Source organism: Drosophila subpulchrella, chromosome 2R, assembly GCF_014743375.2.
Source record: "Drosophila subpulchrella strain 33 F10 #4 breed RU33 chromosome 2R, RU_Dsub_v1.1 Primary Assembly, whole genome shotgun sequence".
Classification (NCBI taxonomy): Eukaryota; Metazoa; Arthropoda; class Insecta; order Diptera; family Drosophilidae; genus Drosophila; species Drosophila subpulchrella.
The window spans coordinates 5,593,266-5,617,185 of NC_050611.1; the positions used below are offsets into that span (position 1 = coordinate 5,593,266).

At 43.3% G+C, this 23,920-nt stretch overlaps 1 protein-coding gene across 23 annotated transcripts in view; it reads left to right on the forward strand.

Annotated features, from left to right (window-relative positions):
• The window catches only part of LOC119549003 (PDZ and LIM domain protein Zasp), a 59,323-nt gene that overhangs the window by 10,655 nt on the left and 24,748 nt on the right, over window positions 1–23,920 (forward strand). For all 23 annotated transcript variants that reach the window (XM_037856614.1, XM_037856613.1, XM_037856625.1 and 20 more), the window contains exon 2: window positions 4,025–4,151. In XM_037856614.1, the coding sequence (XP_037712542.1) occupies window positions 4,041–4,151 (111 nt within the window). In that variant the 5' untranslated portion in view covers window positions 4,025–4,040. The remainder of the gene's footprint in view (window positions 1–4,024; window positions 4,152–23,920) is intronic.

Consider the following 23,920-nt stretch of genomic DNA (forward strand, 5'->3'; position numbering starts at 1 on the left):
AGAATTAAGCTAGAAGGTAAAAATATATTGAACTATTTCGTTTAGTTATCTTGTTTCAAAATATAGTATTAGCTATTCCCAAAAGAAATTATTATTAACACAAAGAAATCGTTGGACCTCTTTCTTATTGTATTTTTTTTAAAATTGGTTATTATGGGTAAATATAGATCTCTTATGGATTTTCGCGCAGTGTTCTGTAAAGCAGCGTGCGAAATGGCCAAATCGAATTGTCGACCCCAAAGACCGTTTCCTCCCACTTTTGGTCCCGCTTTTTTCCCCGACCATACCTACCATGACATCATCCGTGGCAGCAGCACCATCATCATCATCATCATCATCACCATCATGGCCATCGACTTTGACTGCTGATGGTTCCAGTTTGGTTTCGGTTTCGACGTTTTTTCCCCTTTGTCTGTTTTCTACTCCATCTCCCTGTTATTATTCTGGCTTTTATGGCGGGGGCCAACTGCTAATGATGCTGTGTGCTCCGAAATCAATTTGATTCCTGCTCACTTGCTCGATGGTAATGGCAACTCATGAGCTGCCTCTGCGATTTCCATAATGGAACTCGTTCGGTGACAGGAAATCGGCTTACAACTCGCCCTTTTCACCGCTCACAACCCAGAACTTTTATAAATTTTCGGATATTTTACAGTTTTTGCATACCGAAAACACCACGCCCTCTGCTCGTTGGCAATAAATCTTTGGAATTACCGCATGCAAATTGATTTGTTGCTCTCACCCCGAATCAAATGCAAACTGCATTTTCAGGGGGGGATCAAAAGGGGGGTTAGCTGGGGCGACACATGAATAAATTGTAATTTGCCAATTGTGTGTGTAAAAGTTATTAGCGATAACTCGTTTTTCGACACTGCCCCAGCGCAACGGCTCAAAATCGATGTTTCACTGTACCCGGAAACGGACTACGCCGCTACGTGTCCCCCTGGCTTTTCGCCATCCCCATCCCCCCCACACTCGCCAGCCCACCGCCACTGGCATTTGGTTATTAGTCATAAAGCTGCAATGGGATTGCCGACTGGACAACTTTGTTAATGATACATGGTTGACCAAGTTTGGACTTGCCGCCCCTCGTTGTTGTTTGTGCGGCGTCAAGTTGATAAGTTGCTGGGGCTGGAGCTGGAGCAACTTGCCTGTTTGAGGATCAAATAATTTGTTTACAAATTGCTTGCATATGGAAAGTTTGCGCCGCAGTTTGCCCAAGGCCGACTTAAAGTCGGAAAAGTGGGTCAGGCCCACTGACGGGATGGATGGGAATGCGGAAAGTGTTTCGAGAAGGAAGGAAGATTAAGAAGTAGAAAGGGGTGGCCTAATCCAGGTCCAAACAAATTTCACCATTTGTTTGGAGCTCCTCCAGTCGTCTCAGAAAAGGGTTTGGGTTTACCATAAGGATAAGCAAAGTTAAGAAAGTAAAATTGAAATACGCCATTGGAATTAATCCATTTTTGACATACAAGCTTCGATTTAAAACGGTCTAAGCTGTTTTAAAAAGATAACCGGAAAGATTACGAATCTGTATTTACTTAACTAGGAATATACAAGAAATTCTTAGTTATTTTTGAAAACACATAAGGACCTTAGTATGACAAAAAAATATATTTCGGATGTTATTATATTATATCACAATTAAGATTGAGCTTAATCTTATGATGGTATGGTACTATGATATTTTGCATAAGTCAAAGCAGTTTTAAAAAGTTTACCAGAAAGAGAACGAATATGTGGGGCTTAAACTAGGAACATACAAGAAATTCTTAGTCATTTTAGAAAACAAATTAAGACCTTGGTATGACGAATAAAGATGTTTTGGAATCTATGCTGCGAGTTTAAACGATCTATTATTCAACAACATTTTAGTATAATATCACAATTAAGATTGAGTTTAATCGTAGGATGGTTTTATAGAAAAATGTATAAATAATTAAAATCGAAAGTTTAGAAAGCTAGACATATACAATAAATTTATTAATTTTAAAAAATTAAATAAATAAATATTTAGAATGTTCTGATGGGAAAAATATGAAAATAAGTATTAAAACAAAAAGGAAATTACAATTTCACAATAGACTCAACTCCTAATTAAGGACACCATTTAAATCTCACAGTGTGCTAAATCGCCGATGACATTTTGTCAGCCACAGAGCATCCTCGTGGCAAGAGCATTTGAGCCAGTAATTAGCCAGGACTCCAAACTGCTCCTTTGGCCAAGGAACTCCCATTTACCCCACCTCCTTTCCCCCTTTCAATATCCCCCGGAACTGGAGAGACGCGTTCGTGTTTGCTTTTTCGTGTTGCTGCGCTTTTAGCCTTTTCAGTCTGGCACTTTGAATCCGTGGAAGAGTTGGCCGTATCCACCTCCGCCTCCGCATTTATTTAATATTTTAATTAAATTATTCCCGTGCATGTGCAGTTGGTTTGCCGGGGCGTCTAATGGCCCAACTTCATGGCGTACAAAGTATTTACATGCAAATGCCGTCAACGTGTTACGGCCTGTGCTCTTGGTTCTTGGCAGGAATTCGAGCCGGAAACGGGGAACCTGGAACCTGGACTCGAGATGGAGCCATTACCACCCGCACTTAACGTTAATTAAACTGCTGTGTGTGCTAAAATGTCTCTTTTCCATATGTGTGCGGATATCCCGGCGTCCCCGCCCCTGGAATTCCCCACCTCCACCGGCAGCTGCTGTCGTTTTAATAGCTTAATGTAGTTACTTCCACTTTGAGTGTCTTCTGCTGAAAAGAGAGGGCAGATGCGGAGCGAAAGAGACCGACCAACGAACGAACGAACACAGGGCAAATGTGTCTTTGCTAATAAAAAACACAACACTCAGCAAAATTGTTATGCAGCAAACTAAATCAACAGACACCCATGTCCCGCCCCCTTTTCCATTTTCCCAGACCCCTTTCCCCCCGCCGCCGCCACCCCTGCGACGCACGTACAAATTACAAAGCTATGACGGGAAAAAAGTGCGGCAGGACATGGAGCAGTACGGACGTAGAACCCGTGTAAGCCACACTTACAACACGGCTCCATGTGCCGTTTGGGGTGCGCTTACTTACAGCACTCACTGTGGCAAGTGGGATGGGGACGGGGATGGGGATGGGGATAGGGTCCTTCGCAGTCCTAGTCCTATTCCAAGTCCCCTGGCCGGGTGTGAGTTTCTGTGTGTGCAAAAAAAGGCGATATCTAACAAAGTTTAACTCGTTTTATGTCCAACACCCTGTATAGGGACAACTTAGGGGGGTATAATAGAAGTCTTTGAATTCGGTTGGGTATGAGACGTGGTCCAAAACAAATTTAAAGAAGTTTATCTTGAAGTTAATAGTTTTACAAGATCTTTAAATCCTGCTATTATGATCCCAGTTAAAGCCTCTTATTTCTATAAATTGTAAACTAAACCTAATCAAAATTGAACAAAATGATATAATATTAGATTACCTGACTATGTGACTAAAATACTATTTTTAAAGACGGAATAAAAAATCATGAAAAATCTTTAGGACCTTGGCAAGCATTTTCATAGCACATCCTTTCCCCTAGAACCACCCAGGATATCCCCAGGTCCATTCTACCCCTAAACCACTTTCCTGGCTGCCTGCTGCATTCAGTCAGCCGAATATGTTGGCTCAGTTTGGCACACAAAACGACGCAGCAGCTTTTCCGCATGCAGCTGCATCTGGCAACCGGTTGTGGGTGGCGCCAAAGTGGGGCAGGACTCCTTTTCGGGGGCTATGATGATGATTTGGGGGAGGGGCTGGAATGTGTGCTGGCAGGAGCCGTCTGACTGCTGGCAGGATTAGCCTGGACATGCCTGAATAATGTCTTTATTAGTGCCCAAAAAGGAGCAATCCGCCGACGTCTGTCAGCGTTGTTTTTCCTGGTTTCGTGTGCGTTGGGGTTTTGATTTCATTAATTAGTGGCCTACGTGATATCAAGTATACGCCATGTTATCGTCATTATTACTAAGCCACCCAACCACCCTCTGCTCTTCTCGTTTCTCGTACAGTCAGCGCTAAAAGAAGATGGCCCAACCACAGCTGCTGCAAGTCAAATTGTCACGTTTCGATGCCCAGCCCTGGGGATTCCGCCTTCAGGGGGGCACGGACTTCGCCCAGCCCCTGCTGGTGCAAAAGGTAAGTGAAGGGGGTTCTAGAGGGGTTCTCTCCCCCACAAGAATATGTATTTCCATTTCCCAACACGCCAGAAAATCAGAACCAATTCGCTTATCGGGCGATTGACAAATGGAATTTGTGTGTTCGGCAACACTCGCTGAAAAATGAAATTAAATTTACGCTGGCAACAAACGCGAAAAACGAATATTAGTTGGGCAGTTAATTTATTTATGTATTTAAGTGCTCGCTGGCTTTTTTCATATACGAATTTTTTTTTTTTGTTTGTTAAAAATAAATCTGTGGATATAAGTTTCACTTTTTGTGGTCGCTTTCAGTGCGATTTTTGCGCACGTTACCCAAAACAAATAAAAGCCGTATTTTTCCCAATTTTCAACGAATTTCCTCTGGCCATATTAACATACAGACGAACACATACAGACAGACAGATAAACCCACACAAACTCACGGGCAGAAACCCAACTAAAAATTTGTTAAACATTCATAACAGATCTCGAAACATTTTACATTTGCGGCGACACGCAACAACAAAATTTGCTAAATCATTTTGACAACTTTATGAGCGTTTGCGGCGCGAAAATGTCGAAGGAATAAATGAATACGCCTAGTTTTATATTGATGTGCAGTGCGAATCGCAACTGTAAGGCTGTGATTAATTAATGGGAATTTAATGGCTGCAGTTTCCGTTTAGCGGAAAGTTTTTATGTATAATACTATATAGAACATACTAAAGGCTTTCTATCTAATCTAAAGATAGTATCGCAAACAAAAACAAATGATACCTGTGATAAAAAGAGCTAATATTTTAGAAAACCTTGTAGAAATTAAATTCCTGATACTTCATAACGAAACGAATCATGAATCATATGTGGATATAGCCAGAGCAACTGATGGAACCCATAGCGAAACAAAAACAAATGATACCTGTGATAAAAATAGCTAATATTTTAGTAAACCTTGTAGAAATTAAATTCCTGATACTTCATAACGAAACAAATAATGAATCATATATGCATGTAGCCAGAGCAACCAACAAAACCCATAGCGATTTCGTTTATGACTCAAATTCCGATAAGAGCCCTTGTTTGTGAGCGACTCTAATCAGAAGCTGAAGTCAGTGGAATTCTTATTGCTCTCGTCATAAAGAGAATTGCCTTATGATTGGGGAGACTCAACTAATTTGGAATTATTGATTCCGAGCTTGATATTTGGCCCAAAATTCCCCGTTCTTTGCTCTTGCCCCCAAAACAATCTGTAAATATTTTTGTTCGTTCAGAAATAACACGAATTCTGTGCGCTCTTTTTATCTGTTTGTTTTTGGCTTCGAGTGGGCGGTGGGCGGCAGACCGTGTGGAGGGGGCGTGGCCAGCGCTAAATGCGCAATTTCTATTTAAACAGCTGTGGATTTGTGTCAATGCTATGCGGCTTCTCTCTTTCCGAGCTGCACTGAGCTATTTAAAACGGAAAATAAATAAAACACAATACAGCAAGTACATGGATTATCATGGAATTGAGTTGTTTCGATTAATTTAATTGGGATAAACTGAAGCACTTCTGCAATTACCACCGTCAGAACGGCCACTAAAAACAATGTTGGCCAAAAGTGCAACAGGACTGGCATTTAATGGAGGTGAAAAATGGACTGGTCAAAATTGTTTGGAATTTATGCGAAAATCATACAGCGTGCATAACGCAATTTGAAATGGAAATATTTATGGATTACACAACGAAAAACAAAGCCAGGTAAATCCCAATCGTTTTGCTAGCCACTCTCTGGTTTCCCCGTCCATAAATCCCATCCAGACCAGCTCCTGTCCAAACCCAGATGAGATGGTATAGTCTATAGCTGCCTGCCGGCGGTGCGACATCTCCTGGCTGGCTGCCTTTTGCTTTTCGAACACTTCAAGCCCAATTGAATTTGGAATGGCGCACTTAAGCCGCATCCTGCTCCGCAGGATTTTGCGTAAAAACTTTGCTCATAATGAGCCACACAGGGAAAAACTTTAAAAAGTTTGGCTTTGAGGACTCAAAATTGTGACAAAAATAGTTGCTAAGTACAAAAATCATTTCTAATTACTTAAAAAGGAACATTTGTAAGATAGTTCTAGGGCAAGCGCCTTTAGGTATGCAACATTTTTTTTAAATGCCAAGGATTATCCTTGCTTTTTATTCAGGAGTCTCCTTTTCTGTTACATAATATTGTTATTCTGTAAAATTTATATATAATAAAGAGATGCTTAAACGATATATGATAAAATGCACCTTTGATCCCGAAGAATATCACGTTGGTGAAGCGGTTCCGAGGCATTTTCTCCCTGTGCCGAGGCTGAGCTCCTTGGTTGCCAGGACACAAGCTCCGCAGCGGAACTAAATCCCGACGAACTCGAATGAACTCCGCCACTCCGCCACTCTGCCCAACTGAGCACCGGCACTCGAAAACTCGAGCTCGAACTCGAGCCCGGGCTCTCCTACCTTGACAACGAATCATCATCTCAGTCATCGTCAGCATCCAATCATGTCAGCTTCCTGGCTCTTGAGCCACTGCCAAACAAATTGGTCTCCTTTAAATGCTGCCGCAACTCATCAAGATGCAACACATGACATGGGCAGGCACAAGACCCCCACCGCTTTCATCAAACGGCAAAAACTGGTGGTTCGGAGTTGGTTGGCATAAAAATAAGCTACTGAGCTGCTTAAATCGGATTAATTTACGATTTCTCGCAGCGAGTGTTCAGTGTTCAGTTCTCGAACCCCCAGAGCCAGTGCTATAAAGTCCTTTTCCTGTTGCTTCCGTTGTTGTCCCGTGTGTCCTGTGTGTGTTATAAGCCGTATGCCCACGGATTTTCACCCACTCGCACAGAAGCCACGTCTATATATTTCATTATCAAGTGCAGGGTTGGTCGTTTTGGGCCACAAAAAGCGTCGCACAAAAGGCCAAAGTCAAATAAAAGCGAAAGCCAAGCAGAGCAGCGCACAAATAATGGACCAAATAAGTAATACAAGAGCACAAATTCGGTTTACTACAAATTTCTGGCTTTCTGGCTTGCCGACCAAAGAGCCAGTGTCCACATACCATATCATGCCAGCTGAAAAACAGAAAGCTGAAAAAAGCAGCAGTGTCGGCTATTAGCCAACTTAAAGTCTAGACAACCCCGGGAACTCTGGAGAGGACAGTGCATAACAAGCTACTGACGGCATCCAAGGCAACCGACGTGGCCGCCAGTCCCACACACATGATCCTCCGACCAGCCCCATCCTACAGCATCCTTTTCCCGCCGAACTCCGCGTTTTGCTCATGCAAATCCGTTGGCGTGTTTTTTGGATACCCTTGCAAAAGGTTGACTAACTTTTAACCAATTTTTAATTAAAAATTAAATGGCTATGAATAAAATCTATATATATTTTAAAGTGATCATATCTTGACTTATTCTTAAGAACAAATATATTCGTATACGTTTAAAAATGGCTAAATAGAAGTATTTCAAATATATTTTTGGAATTCTTTAAATATTATAATAACCTTGAGTTCTATAAAACCTTATCAAGGTCAATCAAATATTTGTATATTAAAACACTTTTTAAAACCTATAAACTCAGAGATATACATACTAATTATACAGTTAATCTCAAAACAAATAAAACCCGCTTTGACAAGAAAGTGCATTCGAAACATCGCTTTCGAGTTGACCTTCCTCTTGAGATTTTTTCTGGTTTCGCTTCGTTTCGGTTCGGTTTCGGTTGTTTTTGTTCGTTTTTAGCTTGTTTGTTTGCCATCTCTTCCCCGACTGGCCATTAATTATTTGACTCCTGTCTGGGGGCAGCCTTTGTGTTGCTGGCCGTGTTTGTCTTTGTCTTTACCTCAAACTGGAGCTTTCATAATTCGGAACAGCTCTTCTTTATTGACGGTATATCAGTGGCACATCCTACTTTGGATAGTAATCCCCTAACCTGGACAAAAGGGTATCCACTAGTTGCTGCAAGCTCTCCACGTCTGTTTCTGATTTATGCGAGCCAAATTATAGAAGCAAATTTCCTTTGCTTTGATTAGGGGCCTTTGTGTAATTGAATCAGGCGCAGAGGCGACTCCCTGCTGCGGTCTCCACTCTCGATTGTTGACTCTCGACTGCAGTTAGTAGCTGCTGCTGATTGAACTTGCACTTTTCTCGACCACATGTCAACAGACCAGCGGGGCGAAAGTGGGGATTTCTGGGACTTCTAGGGCTGCGGTTGCTCTCAATTCACTCGGACATTTTATTAATTGCACAATGGCTCAAGAGCAACTGTTGTTGCACAATTCGCCCGGCACAGAGACATGAAAATTTGCTTTTGTGCACTTGGCAGGAAACCTACACACACTTGCAGTTCTGGAAATTTCCTTTGCGGTTCATTGTCGCACTCGATAGCCACAGAAGTGTGCTGATTAAGGCCTTAAGACTCGAAACCGAACCACCTGATCCGCAGGCTTTTGCCTTGAGTCGCCGGCTAATTCCACACCAATTGCCCGGCGCAACGTTAATTGAATTAATAAAGAGCCAGTTGCCAGCCGATGCATTGCTGATTTCCCGTGATTCATCTCTGTCAGTCGCAAAGAGGCGAAATTGAAAAAAGTTGAGCCAGCGGAACAAAAAGGATAATCAGACAGTGATTAAGTGCCTGGCTGCGTCGGCGGCCCATTTGATTGATTATCAATTTCACCGGGTCCGCTTCGCTGGTGAACCCATGACTACTGACTGCTGACCACCGACTATTGAGTGCCGACTGCGGCCCATGGACATCGACATCGACATCGGTGCATCGCATGCCACTGCATCGCATTGCCAATTTAAGAGTGCTGAAATTTATTGAACAGCCCTCATGGCCATAAAGCCGGCTTCCACATCCACTTCCGCTCCAGGGAATCGAGTGGCGCTTCCGTTTTGTTTTGAGGTAGATCCTGAGGGTATGAGTTCGTGAGCTAAAACATAACAATTTGTTTATAAATTGTCAGTTGCAAGTTTGTAACTTTTATACTCATTTCATTCGAGCATTTATAGATGTCGTTTGAATTTCATTCCTTTCTAGATTTTTGATTACCAACTTTGATGGGGTCGGCATATAAATAGGCTGCCACGTGAAAAATGTCATTGTATTGCGTACTGATCGCTGGATTAGTCATATATGGATTTGTATATAGGGATATCCATATGGACATATGGATTCTTTAGGTCCTTTTCTTTAGTCAATGAAATATTTCAGATGTTTCGTCATATTATATTTTTACGGTTTTTGAGCCTAAGGGGATTTTTGAATATGTTTTTGTTCTCTAGTAAACAGTTTTGGCAAATATCTTCTTTAAGAATCCAGAGATTCAGTTGTTCAGTAACGTTCGTGCCTGGAATCCGCACATCCGTCTGCCTCACGCGCCCATCCCTCGTGTGTTCGTGGTCAGGTACCTAGGTAGTTGGGACTATCTTTAGTCGCTTTAAGTTCACTTGCACTTCATTGCACAAATTCTCTGGCTGCTCTGCTGCAACTTCCATGCCGCAGAGAAGAGGGGTATCCGATGCCATACCGCCCCGTCCCACAGCCAGAATCGAAGCACGTCTTATTTAGATTTATCCTGCCTGCTACGCTTCAGTTGAGTTGTCGAATTCGTGCCTGCTGGTGCGCCTGTATCTGCCGATGTGAAGAGCCCCCTCTTGCATCCGCCGCCTTTGTGTGATATCTCTTTCGGGTTGCTGGCTATATCTTTAATATATTATTGAATATTTTGTGGCCTGGACCGGAAATTGTACTAATGTCTAGCCAGTGCGAGCCGAAGTACCAGGATGCTGGAGCAGCCTCCACATGCAAAAGTCACATAAATTTCAGCTCCTTTCTGCTGCAGAGCCCCCTGCCATCCGGCTCCTCCGGCTCCTGGTGGCCTAATCCTTGTGCTCAGCAGCCAGCTTCCCCAATTGTTGTTCCGACTGCACAAGAAAAGTATCCCGCATAAGGAAAGTTTGCCGCTTGTGCTCCTTGCGTCCTGCTTCTGCTATCTGTTGTCCTTGCTTTTAAGTTGCATGTCAGCGAGCATAAATCCTTCAGTGGAAAATGCTCGCTCCGCTGCATCTGGAGCACACACATATCCGTGCATTTAGCCGGGGCTCCCAGCAGCCCAGCAGCCCAGCAGCCCAGCATCCCAGATACACCAGATATCGCAGAGCTGTAAGCGGAGAAATTATTGGCCGAGCTCAACGCGCTGCATTATGTGCGCCATAAATATTTATAACTTCTAAGCGTAAAGAGCAAACGCTTAAAGCGGAATCGATTCTGGTCTTGGATTGGCTTCAAGTGGACTGGAGTGGTACGCAGTGGATGGCTGCCACTCTTGGAGGCCCCGATTAGTCAGCTAATGGTAATGCATGGCGGCCTTTTGTTACCTGCTCGCCAATGATTCACTTCAGGCAGCCTTTGTCTTTGTTTCTGTTCTCCAGTCCTCAAATTGATACCTCTGAGTCACTCGGGGAGTACAGTCAACCTCATGTAACTCGAACTTCTAAGTTTTATAATAGAAGTAGAAATAAATAAAAATAAATTAGTTCATTTTCAAGGCGAAACAGATTTTTGAAGTGACTAAAAAACTCATGAGGCATCTGTCATCGCTTAATAGATACACGTAATTCGTAATTCGCTTATAAAAAAGTATTTCCGTTTGAGAAATCCAATGGATAATTCAATTTTAGCCTAGGCATATAAGATATATGATAAACACACTCGAGCAATAAGTACTAATTTTGGGACTGTCTTATAGACCCATAAACTTTGAACTATAACTATTATAAATTAAATTACTTACTTATTGCTACATATTAAAGAATCCAAAAGATACAATAGATCAAATAAATACTAGCTTAAATACATACAATTTAATGTAGATATCATTCAGCAATTTAGGAAGGCTGGCTCATAGAGCGATAAACTTTGAACTATAAAGGACCTATTTATTAGGAAAGTGTGGTTCAGAGGAGTCTGACTGTACGTGGTACCATCCCAACATTGTGTTCCCTGCTTTCACCGCTCCTATCTCCCCGAGTTGCTCTCGGGAGTCTGTGATTTAATTGTTGCTTAGTGGATTTTCGCAGCATCAGCGCTGGATAAGGGCAGCAAACCAAGCGGAAACGGAAATTGCGCGCTGCGCACACTTATCTCTGGACCGTGGAGCTGGTGGCTCCTGGATATCTCACTTCCTGTGCGTGTCCGTGTGCTCGAAAAGGATGTGCCCGGCGCAAATTGCGTGCTGCGGCGTAATCGAAATAAATTATGAGCCGCACTTACATTGCGGCTGGGCTGGCTCCCGGTAGCCGTGGAGTTTTGGATTGAGGGCTTTTAGCGCCACGGCTGCGGCCGCATTTGTTTGGCCTTAATTGGCGATGAGCTTAGGCGGCGACAGGCTAAGTTTGTCCCACAATTAGCGGCAGGTAATGGCTCCCGCCGCCAACATATGCTATTATCCGGGTTATTACTTTATTCCAAACTGCTTTCTGCTTTCTTCATGGCCCCGATGGGCATTCGCATTTGGCCGTAACTATATGTCATTGATTTGCCGTTAAGAAGACGGAGCTCCGGATCGATGTCATCCCCCTTGGCGGCCATTACGCATCAGTGTCCTTCGAAGCTGACTCTCCATCTTCGTGTGTGTCGTCAGGCGCCTTGGGGCCATGATATATTATGGCCTGTCGCCTTGTCTTGTTTATTTGCCGCACATCGGGGCGATGTGGAAAATGGGAATTTTTTTTATTGTTATGACGCATATCTGCCTCGGAGAAATTGAGACGCTCTTGATTTCCCGGTGATTTATTGTCCATCCAAATTGATTGAATATTTACTAAACGTCTCCGGCACTGCCGGCTAAATGGTTTACAGCTGCGCCTGCTCTCCATCGATCCAAAATCGAAATCGATTGCTTTGAACTGGCAAGTCTGCAAAAAAGTCAATTTTGTTAATCAACACGAACGACTTAATCCAAATTGAATGAACTCGAACCTGGGAGCGCTGCCAAAGCGGATCAGCCGCTACACATCATCCGGGCCAAATGCGAGAAATAAAAGCGGGCGCAAATTTACACATTTTTCGCATTTCTGCACCAGATTCCGCCCAGTTTTCCCCCCGGTTTTTCCTCCTTTTTTCAGCTACGAAACATTTGCCAATAAGTGACTGCGAACCGAACTGAACCAAACGAAACCAAACCGAACCGAACCGAAACAAATCGGCTCAAGGCTCAGGGCTCACAGAGCTCAGGTGAGAGTCCGCAGGCCTAAAAAAGCGAAAATTGAAAAACGCAGCTGCCAGCGCCATAATAAAGCCCCCAAACACCCAACAAAAACTGAGAAAAGGGGAGCCAGCTGCGGGCACTGAACTGAAGAATACCCTAGCAGTCTACACAATTATGTTTATAAAATATATTATATTAGTTAAATTAAATTTAATTTTAATGAATTCCTTAAAATTGATTTAGTCAAGAAGATGCCATTTTTTATCAACCAAGTCAGTGTCAGATAATATTGGGATTAAATGGGGTTTTAATATTGAGATTAAAAGGGGTTTAATCAAAGAAAAAGAATCCACAATGCTAAAATATGGTTTTCTAATAATTTATTTTACTGTAATGCTTATAATTCCTAATTAAATCAATTAGTATAACATTTTTAACATTTAAGACAATCTCTACAACAACGACAGGAGAATCTAATATTTGGCAAAGGATCAGAGTTTCAATAAAATATATCTAATCTTCATTTCAAATGGTTTGATCAAAGAAAAAAAAACCACAATGCTAAGAGACTGAGCAACCAAGTCGGTGCCAGATAATATTGGGATTAAAAGGGGTTTAATCAAAGAAAAAAAATCAACACTGGCAAAAGAATGTTTTCTAATGACTTATTAGATCATTATAACTTTTTCTGCTTGTAATTCCTGATGAAATCGATCAGTACAACATTTTTAAAATATACAACAACGACAAAAGGGTACAATAATTGGCAATCGAAACAAAGGTTCAGAGTTTCAAGACAATAGATCTAATCTTCATTTCATATGGTACCATTTCAGATCAGAGATAAAGATTATAGCCATGCATTCCTGTACGCACAGTTTTTCGTATTAGGCAAACGAGTGTTGAAATCGTAATACCCTTTGAAAGGACGGAAGAGTACACAAAAGGGGACTGAGAGGGAGAGTGAATTGCGTTTTGTGGACGAGCCAGTGTGTGCGGGTGGGCGTGGCACTGCCCACAGCCGGCTCAGCCACGCTTGAGGTGATAATGTAATAAGCACTTTTTATGACCCTGCCGGATTTAGACCTAAAATTCCACTCAACTCGGAATCCGAAGGGCATTGTTCTGTCTGCAAAGTTCGCTAGTTTTTCGACGACCAACAGGCACATCCGGAATGTTAGACCCCGCCTCCGGAGTCCTCCCCTCCATCCTCATCCCTTCGACTCTTTTTATTGGACGCAAGGATTTAGATTTTAGCCTGCAGTTGTTTGAGCTCAGCTGAACATATTGTTTCGCCTTTTTCCATTTTTTTGGAAGCAGGACTCTGCTAATTGGTGGCATTCACAACTCTGCAGGAGGGGGAGTTCCAAATACACATGGGTGCAGGTGTAAGACACAAGGGCAAATGGAAAATATGAAAATCCAGCACTCACCGCCCTTTATTTGATGATGTACTCCTGGATGTCTCACCTACCTGTAGGGAAATCAAATATGTAGATCTTTAGCAAGTGTTCGCAATTAAGATAATTCATATGATATGCCAAGTTACCTGTTTTGATATGATGTCACAGGAGTAATTTAAGCATTTTGGTAATTTTAAATGTAGGGGTGATAGTAAAAAATTCACACTTTTCACAAAAACAAATATGACAAGTTTACGTAAGCTTTTTATTAATGTAGAAGCCTTTAAACACTTATTTATTCACAATTAGCCAAAACTTGCAAAAATATAGATCCGCTTCTTGTATATATAGCGATGACACGGTTTAGTGATGAACAATCGGCTCAAAACTAAGCAGCTTAAAATTGCTCTAAAAATATAGGTTGGTAATTGAAAAATAAAAGCAATTAGCGCCGTTATCTATTATTGAACTAGTTTTTGGCAATTGCATTTTCAAATTAGCAAACTGCTATTGTCGCACACACGAAATTAACTTTTCGGCAAAAGCATCGATTGTCACGCGAAGCCATCCCTGCCCCCATCGATGAATTATCGATGACTTGACTAATTAGTGCAGTTTTCACATTTCGTGGTGGCCAATTTGCAGAGTTGTATTTCGACTGCCGTTAAATTTAACAAAACCGTGACACATTTTATCGAGCATTTCGCCATTAAACTGTACTGTGCAGTACTGTACCCATGTGGCACAATGTTTTTTCCGCATTTAAGAGTCTTAAGTGATTAAGCGAGCGAGACCGACATATGAAGGGACATGCATCAAACATACTGTCATTAATATAAAAATGAAATTACCTTGTCCAACGCCAGATGCCATTAAAAAAAAGGGAAAAAGAAAAGCTCTTGGAAAATAAGGACGTTGCCCACGCCGCTGTTGTTGCTGTTGTTTTTGTTCTTGTTGCGCATCATCAAATTGAAAAATGTCAGCGATAGAGAGGAGGAAAATGGGAAATCAGAGAACAATGCGGCACAGGACAGGTAAAACGCAAAGGTAAAGGTAAACTGCCACGCCCCAGGGGCGTCCTGCTGTCGTCCCTGCAGGTTCTGTTGCAGCCCTTGTTGTTGTCGTCCTGCTGCGGACGCGGCCCAGTTGCATTGACAATCGACAAATGAGGAAAGATAATGCAGGCATTAATCTTGCTACCAGCAATTTGTCAGCGCTCCTCCATCCTGCTCCATCTGCATTGCCATCTCTTTCCGTTCGAGATGCCAGTTGCAGTTCGAATTGCTTGATTCCAGGGGCGACTGACGAGGGGGTCTTCGGGGGGCTAGAACTCCCCCATATGATGGGTGACCCTAACATCGAGAAATGATCATAGCTCACAGAAACCCCTAATGATTTGTAGTTCAAATGTTGTTGCCTTGGATGTAAAATGGGTTAAAGGTCACCCAAGGATAATATATAAGGAGCATGATCATGACTTACCTGAAACTCGACCAGTCTGTATATGAAAAAGCATTCTGGTCTGGTATTAACCAGTTCAATAGTGATGTTTTAAAAGGGAATAAGAATGATATAACCATTTGCCATTTTTAGTTCAGTATTCTCGACCGCATGTTCAACTAAAAGTAGGTTAAAAAATAAAAAAAATTCTATGATTTAGACCTATTTTTTCGTTTATTATGCGGAAAAGAAAAGGTCCTTAAAATATTGATTCCTTTTTGACCCAATTTGTATAGTCATTAAATTGCTGGCTTGCAAATCATATAAAACATAACATTTACATACTAAGCACAACTAAATAGGTCAAACCCTGGACAATTTTTTCAACGACCACCTCTGGAATTCGGAGTCCGAGAGTTTGTCCCTGTCTCTTCTAAACCTCGCCTTCATCAATTAATTTACAATTTGCCAGACGTCCGTGTCCACATTTCCAGTCTTCCGTCCACAGTCTCCAGGACCTCGTCCTCGTTCTCTTACTCGTCTGTGTTATCCTGCGCTGTGTGGTCAGCTTGGCATACTTTTTTTTTCTATTCCTCTCGTGGCCCACTAATGGCCATGTCCTTGCATCCTGGCACCCTTTTCACTTCACCCCTTTCGTCGATCCCCTGCATCCGTAAATTGCATTGCTTGCCAACTTGTTGAAAGGCGGAGCGAACTTAAATGCTTTTCAATGTTTTTCCATGCAGTGGTACCCACTTAAGGTCACAGATAGAGCACTGGAAAAAATGTATTTGTGTCGAGTATTTTAGTTTAGATACTATTGTTAAATTTGAAAAACTTGTTTTAATTTGTTAAGTTAGTAGAAATAGTTAACATAGCTCGATATTGATTTTTCTTAGCTTGGATTAATTTTTTTTGGGTGTCTAAAGGGGTGTTCTGCCATGGATTTGATTGTGGTTTCCGGTTGAATTAATTTTTTTTGTATGTAAAGCAGACTCTGGCGTTGTGAACCCCGTTTAATGGTCACAATTTAGCTTTTAATTAGATCGGCAAATTTGTTTTCGAACCATTTTGTTCGCTCGTGCGGGTGAGGAATACGAATTCGATGGCGGGGAAGCCCCCTGAGAGGACTCCGCCCGCTTTTCCTCCCGGAATTAGAGTGCTTACGGTTTTTCATTTTAATTGTTTTTGTGCGGCGAAGACGACCCTTTGGCCACATCCACCTCCTCCTCCCTTGAGGTTCGCTGCCGTGTCGCTGATTTATTTATTTCTATTTGCTGTTATTTAGCTGGCTCTGTTCTTGTTGCTTCTTCGGTTTTTATTTTTTATTTATTTTGTCGGTTTTTTTTTCATTTTCCGCCAAACCAAGCGAGCGCAATTGCGGCCGCAGAGCGTCTGCCCCCCTTTCCCGGTTTTCCCATTTTCCGCCCCGCGGAAAACCCCTCTGCAGCTGTCTGCGTGCCATGCTCTAGTTTTCTATTTTTGCTTTCCCGGCCGTAATGGCAACCTTAATCACGTAATGATTTTGAGCGAGTGAGTGAGCGGCGCGGGTGGTGTCCGAATTGTGCGCTTTCCCCAACCCCGCCCACTTTTCCAACTCCGCCCACGATTTTCCATCCTCCCACTCCTGCTCCTTGCTGTTTGCTTATTCATCGCAGCTCTTGTTTTTGTATTCTGCATTTCGCAATTGGCGCAAATCTCGGCATTCGGCACTCTCCGCTCGCCACGCTAATGGCCAAATGCTGTGGCGCTAATTGAAATTACATTTCTTAAAGTTAAATATTTAATTGAGAGCTGCCAAGCCGGGCGGACATCATCAGCAGTCCGGCGAAGGCTCAAAAGTTGCTCGAGTGCAAACAAGAGTCCGGGAAATTGGGGAAATTTTTGGGTAAGCAGGGGGGGTTAAGCATCTCAGGGAGCCTTCCATTTGGAAACCTATTTAATATGAAAAGCCTTTAAAAGTTTTATTGAGTACGTTTGTAAACGAAAGGCATTTGCCGACCCAAACCAGAAAACATATTTGTGTTCTTAGATTAAAAGGATGTGGCAGTACTTTTATCTTTATGAGCCAGTATTTTCCGTTCAAAAATTGTCCCTTAAATGGATGACCTAATTAAAAATGTTTACTAATGGGCCATTTTAATGTTTACTATCTCTTAATGCTTGACCAAAATGGCATTTTAATGTATTAAAAACGAGGCTGCAACATTAAGTATTTATTCTTTTACCAAGTGTAACACGAACCATTTAATTGAATATTATACAAAAAGTATGAGCGCTATCTCCTTTAAGGCTTTAAAGATATCTGATGAAAGAGAGAGCAGGCTTTAATTGAAAGTTCTTGAAAAATCCCCTTCCACGGCTCCTCCTTCCCATTTGGGGCAGCTTGGAGATGTTCACTTCATCCTCGTGGATCGACATTTCGGCGCCTTTCATGTCAACTCCCCGGTGGCAAGCGTCGGACCTTGCATCACGGCATCATGTCTGTGCCTCAACTTGGGCTTGTTGCATTCTCCCCCGGGATGGGGCAGCCGGAATCCGGAGACCCGAAAAAGAATGACGATGTGGCATGCTTAGAATGCCCGACACGAAAGCGTCGCCAAATCCTAATTGCATTTGTCTGATTGCACTCGTTGCAGCTGCAACTTCTCCGATATCTGCAATGCTGCATTTCGACAGGCCTACCCGAAGTTGGATAGCTGGATGGCTGGATGGCTGATGATGATGATGCTGATTCATTAAATTGGTTCCCTGCTCCCCTTTCGGCCTTATGACAGGAACATGTAAATGCCATTTACTGTTTCCATTTCGAATTCGGTTTCTGTTGCCCCGCCATTGTCTTGTCATCGTCATTGTCATTCTGGGATTGGGGGATCGGTATTGGTGGACTGTTCGATGGGGGGACTGAGGAGTCGGTCTTTTGGCTCAATCGGAATTCCATTTAATGTAATTTGAGTGCCATCATTCATGCCTCGGATAACTGTGGCGAGGAGATGTGGAGGAGGGTGATTTTTGGTTAGTCTGAGATTACGTTTAACACGATTTCACGGCTGTCAGAACTGCGCCCAGGATTGATGGATGCCTGAGAACATCTCTGGCATTTCCAGGAACCCAAACCCAAACACAGCGTCTCCGGCCTCTTGGCCCTATTAAGACATCAGAGATGTGTAACTGAAACATCAAACAAACAGGCATTTCCTGCTCTGCCAGGGAGTTTATTTAAAGGCTGACCCAAATATGCCAGACTGCAGTCCAGTTGCAATCGCAGATACCAGATACATGGCTGTAGATGCAGATACTTTGGCAGCTGACTCGCATGCCTCGCATTTCGACACGTTCGTCGGCAATGCGTAAACAATGGCCCAAACCATTGGCCACCGGGAAATTGGTCGAGATGCGTGGCGGGAAAATGCGAAAACACATTGCCGCCCAGCGGGTATCAGGTAGTTGGGAAAGTTTCCCACCCCCATTTCCATTACCGAAAATTTCCCAATCCACTGTTTGGGCAAATGTGTGTGGCCCACACGTCTTCGTTATTTCCCGCAACCAATTTCGGGCTTCATTAGAAATTTCCAACGTCCCGCAGAAAATATAATTTATGCATGCTTCTGACACAATACACAAAGGGTTCAAGGCAACCGCAGCCACAACCAGCTGAAGAAATAACAAACGGATTGGCTGGTGTCGGGAAATTCGAATAAGGTATACCCAGTTCTTGTGTGACACCATACCATTAGAGTTAGGAAAAGTGATCAAAAGTGTTAAACTTTTCCTGATGAGTAAAAAGGGAATGCACATTAACTGCATACTCCTATATTTTCATACTTTTTGAAGGCATTGCAATGAAGTAGCTTTTTAATTATCTTCTTTGTCTTTGGCAATCTAATCAAAAATGAAATGATACACATTAGAACAGGACTTTATTGTGAACTCCATCCCCAGTCATTACAAACGATATACCCCTTTTTAATCTCAAATTACTGGATAAAATCGGCAACAAACGACGTTGACGCTGACGACACTAATTAAAAATGTTGGCCAACCCTTCAAGTGGCTCATGCGGCGACTGACAAGCGCAGAACTCTGGTCAAAACCAGGAGCAGGAAGGAGCAGGAGCAGGATCTGGAGCTGCGGCCGTGGCCATGGTTGAAATTGAAAAGCTGGCTAAACTCCTGGCCGCAGTCAGCAGAAATCCGCTAAAGTCCCCAAAACAACAACCCGTCGTCGCACAGCAACAAACAAACAAACAGGGGGGGAAAATGGTGAAAAGGGGTGTGGGTCAGGACACCTTTCGACCTTGCGACCCGCGGCCCATTGATGATGTTGTTAATGGAAAAAATCTCAACACCCTTTCGCACACACAGCGGGATAGAGATGGAGATCTGTCGGGGGACAGGGCCAGAAGGAGAGGGCCCGAGTCAAACAATGGCGCGTAATTTTGCGAAATTTACATTCCTTAATTAATCTTGTTTGCGCTGCGGCAGTTGGCAGTTGTCTGCCAGCTCTGCCAACCCCCTTTGGACTCCGCCCCTGCTGCTGTGTGTGTGCCTGGGTTTTTGGGGTTTCATCCGCCGGTGGATCTGCCTCAGGGGGCAACTAACACCGAGCCACGCTAATGACATTCAAGGCACAAGATGTCAGCCGAGGTGGAAGCTGCACACATCCTGCTGTTCCCGCCTTATTAACCCATATATACACTCGGATGGGGTTACCGGATACCCCGGCCCGTTGCCTAATGAACCCTTCTTGGCCCGGAGTTCAGGTTCAGGTTGCTCCGCTCGCTTTAATCAACAATTTGCGTACGCAGGCAGCGCCGGGACATGTGACATTTATTGAAATTCTAGTTTAGCCAAGTAAGAGGAGCCCCAACATCAGCTGAGAGCAATTTAAACTCAATTTCCAGTCTGAGACACAAAACGGGGACTCGGGAGCCGTAAATTGCTCCAAGAAGATGAGCCGCCAGATGAGCTTGTGTGAGCTGCTGATGATTAAATTGGATCCGAGTTGGGGGGGGGCCTGCTAAAAGAAACTATCTTTGAGAGTTAGCAAAAAAAATACGAACTCAATTGGATCAAGTACTTGCCAGGCGAAGTTATAGAGTGCCAATTGTAGAGAGATGTGATTTACACAAATTGTCTAGATTTATTGCAGGAGAATCAGTTAAGTCCCAAACTAGTTAAATCAATTTCTTTGTAAGATCCGTATCCCCAAGTCCATTGTGTGCCTGAAAGCAGTAAAACACTTTCCTTGAGTGACCATAAAAAATCACAGAAATTACACAAATGCCATGCGTGAGTGGGAATCGTTTAAATTGTATCTCGGACTGAAAACCTGTCCCCGAAGTAATCAGCAAATCTATCACAAACTCGTGCGTGAGCGGGACTTTCACCTGGACCTGGTGCAGCTCCAACTGCAATTGGCAATTTCTCACTCGTTTTTACCCATTTTGCTGCTGTCACAACTCGCAACTTGCAAAAGTCCAGTGCAAATCCAAAGCTGATGGCAAAACCAGAGCCAAAGCCAAAGTCAAAGCCAGAGCCAAGCCCCTCAAGGCGATGGCCGTTTCTCGAGAGGTGTTGCCTCGGCTGTCCAGGAAATCCACACACGCCAGCCCCCAGATTCGCAGATACGAGATACAAAGATACAACCTACCCGTGTGCGGATGATTTGGAGACCTGCAAGTGAGGTCCGGCATTAGCGGCAGATTAATGATCGTCATACTGCCTGCGCCCACGCAGCGGATTAGAAAAAGTCCCTGGGTGGAAGTGGAAATGGGAACGGAGTTGGAATTGGAATTGGAATGCCCCTGGCGGCAGCGACTGCTCCACATGCGAATCCCTCCGAACTGGCCAACATTCATTAGCCGGGAGCCGCGGCATTGTGGCAAACTTTTTCCCATTGCTCCTCGTTATGAATATGCAACATTTATATAAATTGTCACGTTTATTGCAGTCAGACTGTGTTTCACTCTCACGCTCTTTCTGCCTTTTCCCCATCCATTTTGTGTGTGGCCCTGCATCTGTCATTCTACCAAATCAGAAAGGGGAGATCTAGCTACACAAACATAACATAACTTGTAATGCCCTAACTGGAATGTATCTTTTTTACACATAGAATATAAAAATGTTCCAATCCCTAATTTAAAGATGTAGCCCATGAAAAATTATACAACTTATAATGATACGCAGGAATTTAAAACCAACCACGAGCTTTTTCAAACATCAGATAGTTTCTGACAAGCTTAAGTCCTCCAAGTAATTTTTTATGGAATATAAAGATAAAGAAAATAATATTCTTAATGGGCTTGCTAGTGCCCAAAAGCCATAGAGTATAACAACCAACTTACAAGCTGATGGTGGAACGCGCTTTTGTTGAACGTTGATTGCAATCATAATTTATAAATGTTGCCGACAGTTTGGCGGGTGCCACGACGTTGCAGTTGCTGCCGCCCATATTTCGCCATCAATAAATAAATATTATTTGTCTGTCTGTCTGGCCGGTCAGCCCTGTAGAATGGACCCAGGATGATGGTTAGAGGAGCGACGTTCAAAGCCGAAACCATTAGCAAGTGATTTGGGGACTTTTTCCAATCTAATTGAATGGCGATGGGCGGGAGATGAAAAAAGAAGTCAGTCGAGGGCTTTAAGCTGAAGTGAGTCCTGGCCCAGAGAGAAATGGTGGCAAGGAGCACTTTAAACTGCCAGGCGAACCAAGTGGTAGTGAATTGTTTCTCCAGCCGGTAGCTTGCTGTTTTTCACTCACTCTTTGGCCCGGTTTAATCGCTGCTGCCAGCTCAGTCTAGTTGGAAACTGTTTGCCCATCGGGAACCCATTCCCGATCCCATTCCCATTCCCAGCCCCATAACCCCAGCCATCCGTCCCCATTCGCGCTGGTCAAGTGTTGTGGTTGCCATTTGTTTGTGCCAGAAAGCCGCATCACCAGTGGCGGAGTTCTCGGGGACTCCGGACTCCGGACTACGGACTCCAGTGATTTACTATGGCGAGGCTTCTGTTTCTGGGGGGACGTGGCGTATGAGTGATGCGCCATGCATATTCATACACATTGAGATTCATTGTATTTGCGCTGCATTTCCGCAGTGTTTTGTATTTTATCTGCTTTGTTCATGTTCGCTCTACTTACGACTTTTCCGCAATTTCTCTTTTCGCTTTTTACGGCCCCCCGAGAACCGGAGATAGAAATATAGATGGAGATATAGGGCCTGGGCAAATGAGAGTGTGTGGCTGTCATATTGCTCGCCTCAGCTGGGGCTTTAAGCAGATTTATTTTCAATTAAACAAGCTCATAACTTGGCCGACAACTTGGCAGAAGTTGGCTGTTAGGCCTCCACTTCAGAGTCCTGCGAATGCGAGCAGTGTGTGTGTGTGTCCTGGCTCTTGGTTCTGGCTTAATTTACGCCGCAAATTCAATTTATTTGAGATACACCTAATCCACAAAAGCAAACTTGATTTATCAACATAAATATTTTGCATACAATGTGTGAGCATGGCCCCATCCTCGCCGATTTCCCCCTTGTAGAGAATGCATTTGGGGCTTGGTTTTTGTTCCATTGTTGTTATTTTGTCTCTGGACTCACTCTATATGTGTGTGCTGAACGAAATTCAATTTTAATGCACTTGAATGGATTTGAGCAGCGCTTAGTTGACTTGATTACGGGCCTTTGGCTTTGGCTTCGGTTCGGTCCACAGAATTTCATTTGCTTTATGGATTTTCCGATTCTGGCTGGCCGAAACCATTTTTCCCTCGACTCTGGCAAATCAAACACTTCAACAACTCGACAACGAAACGAGACGAAATTCTTCATACTTTTGTGAAAATGTTTGTCGAGCTGCCAGCGCCAAACCAACATCGCCACGAAAGCCACTTGGCCATATCTGGGAGTATTTGTCATAACGCATATAATTTCAAGAGCTCCCCTCAAGTGGGACCGACGGAAGAAGCAGAGGGCATACATATGCAGATGCAGATGCGGAGTAAAATGCTAAACACATGCCAGGGAAATGCTGATGATAATGCAAATGAAATTATTTTTACAACGTTTACTCTCAGCCGGGCATGTTTCGCCCAAGCTCTGTCCACTCACAACAATATAAATCATCATTTGCCTGCTACAGCTTCGCTTCTCATTTAGTGGTTCTGGCCCCTGTGAGCGCCCACACACATGTAATGTGCCAGGACACCGCATTAATGTCCTACTCCCTCAGCGAAGGATACTAAAGGGAGCGGGATGTGGAGTTACCTAACAACATTGTGTTGCAAAGTGGGTGCGTCGCAGCTTTTTAGCTTTATGAGAGGCGCAGAGAAAGGCTTTAAATTGTAATGACCACCCATGAAGAGCTTACAGCGAGTAATAAAAATGTATTTTAACAAACTTACATTTTCTAAACTCAAAGTAATTCAACAAAACTATGTCAGTGGGCAATGCTCCCTTTCGACTGATATACTCCATAAGGGATGTGGATGTGGTATCCTGGGCCTGTCATAACAAACAGCCTCAAATGGCCAACAAGCTCGACCTGTGGGATCTGGAAACTGGCAGCAAAACTAATAATGCGACCGAGGGCTCCTGGTAATGCCATTTCGTCCTTGTCCATCTCGTCGTACTTCTGGCCCGCTCATAAGTCATTCGAAAGAGCACAAACAAATGCTCTGTCAATTGTCGGCCAGCCGCAAATGCT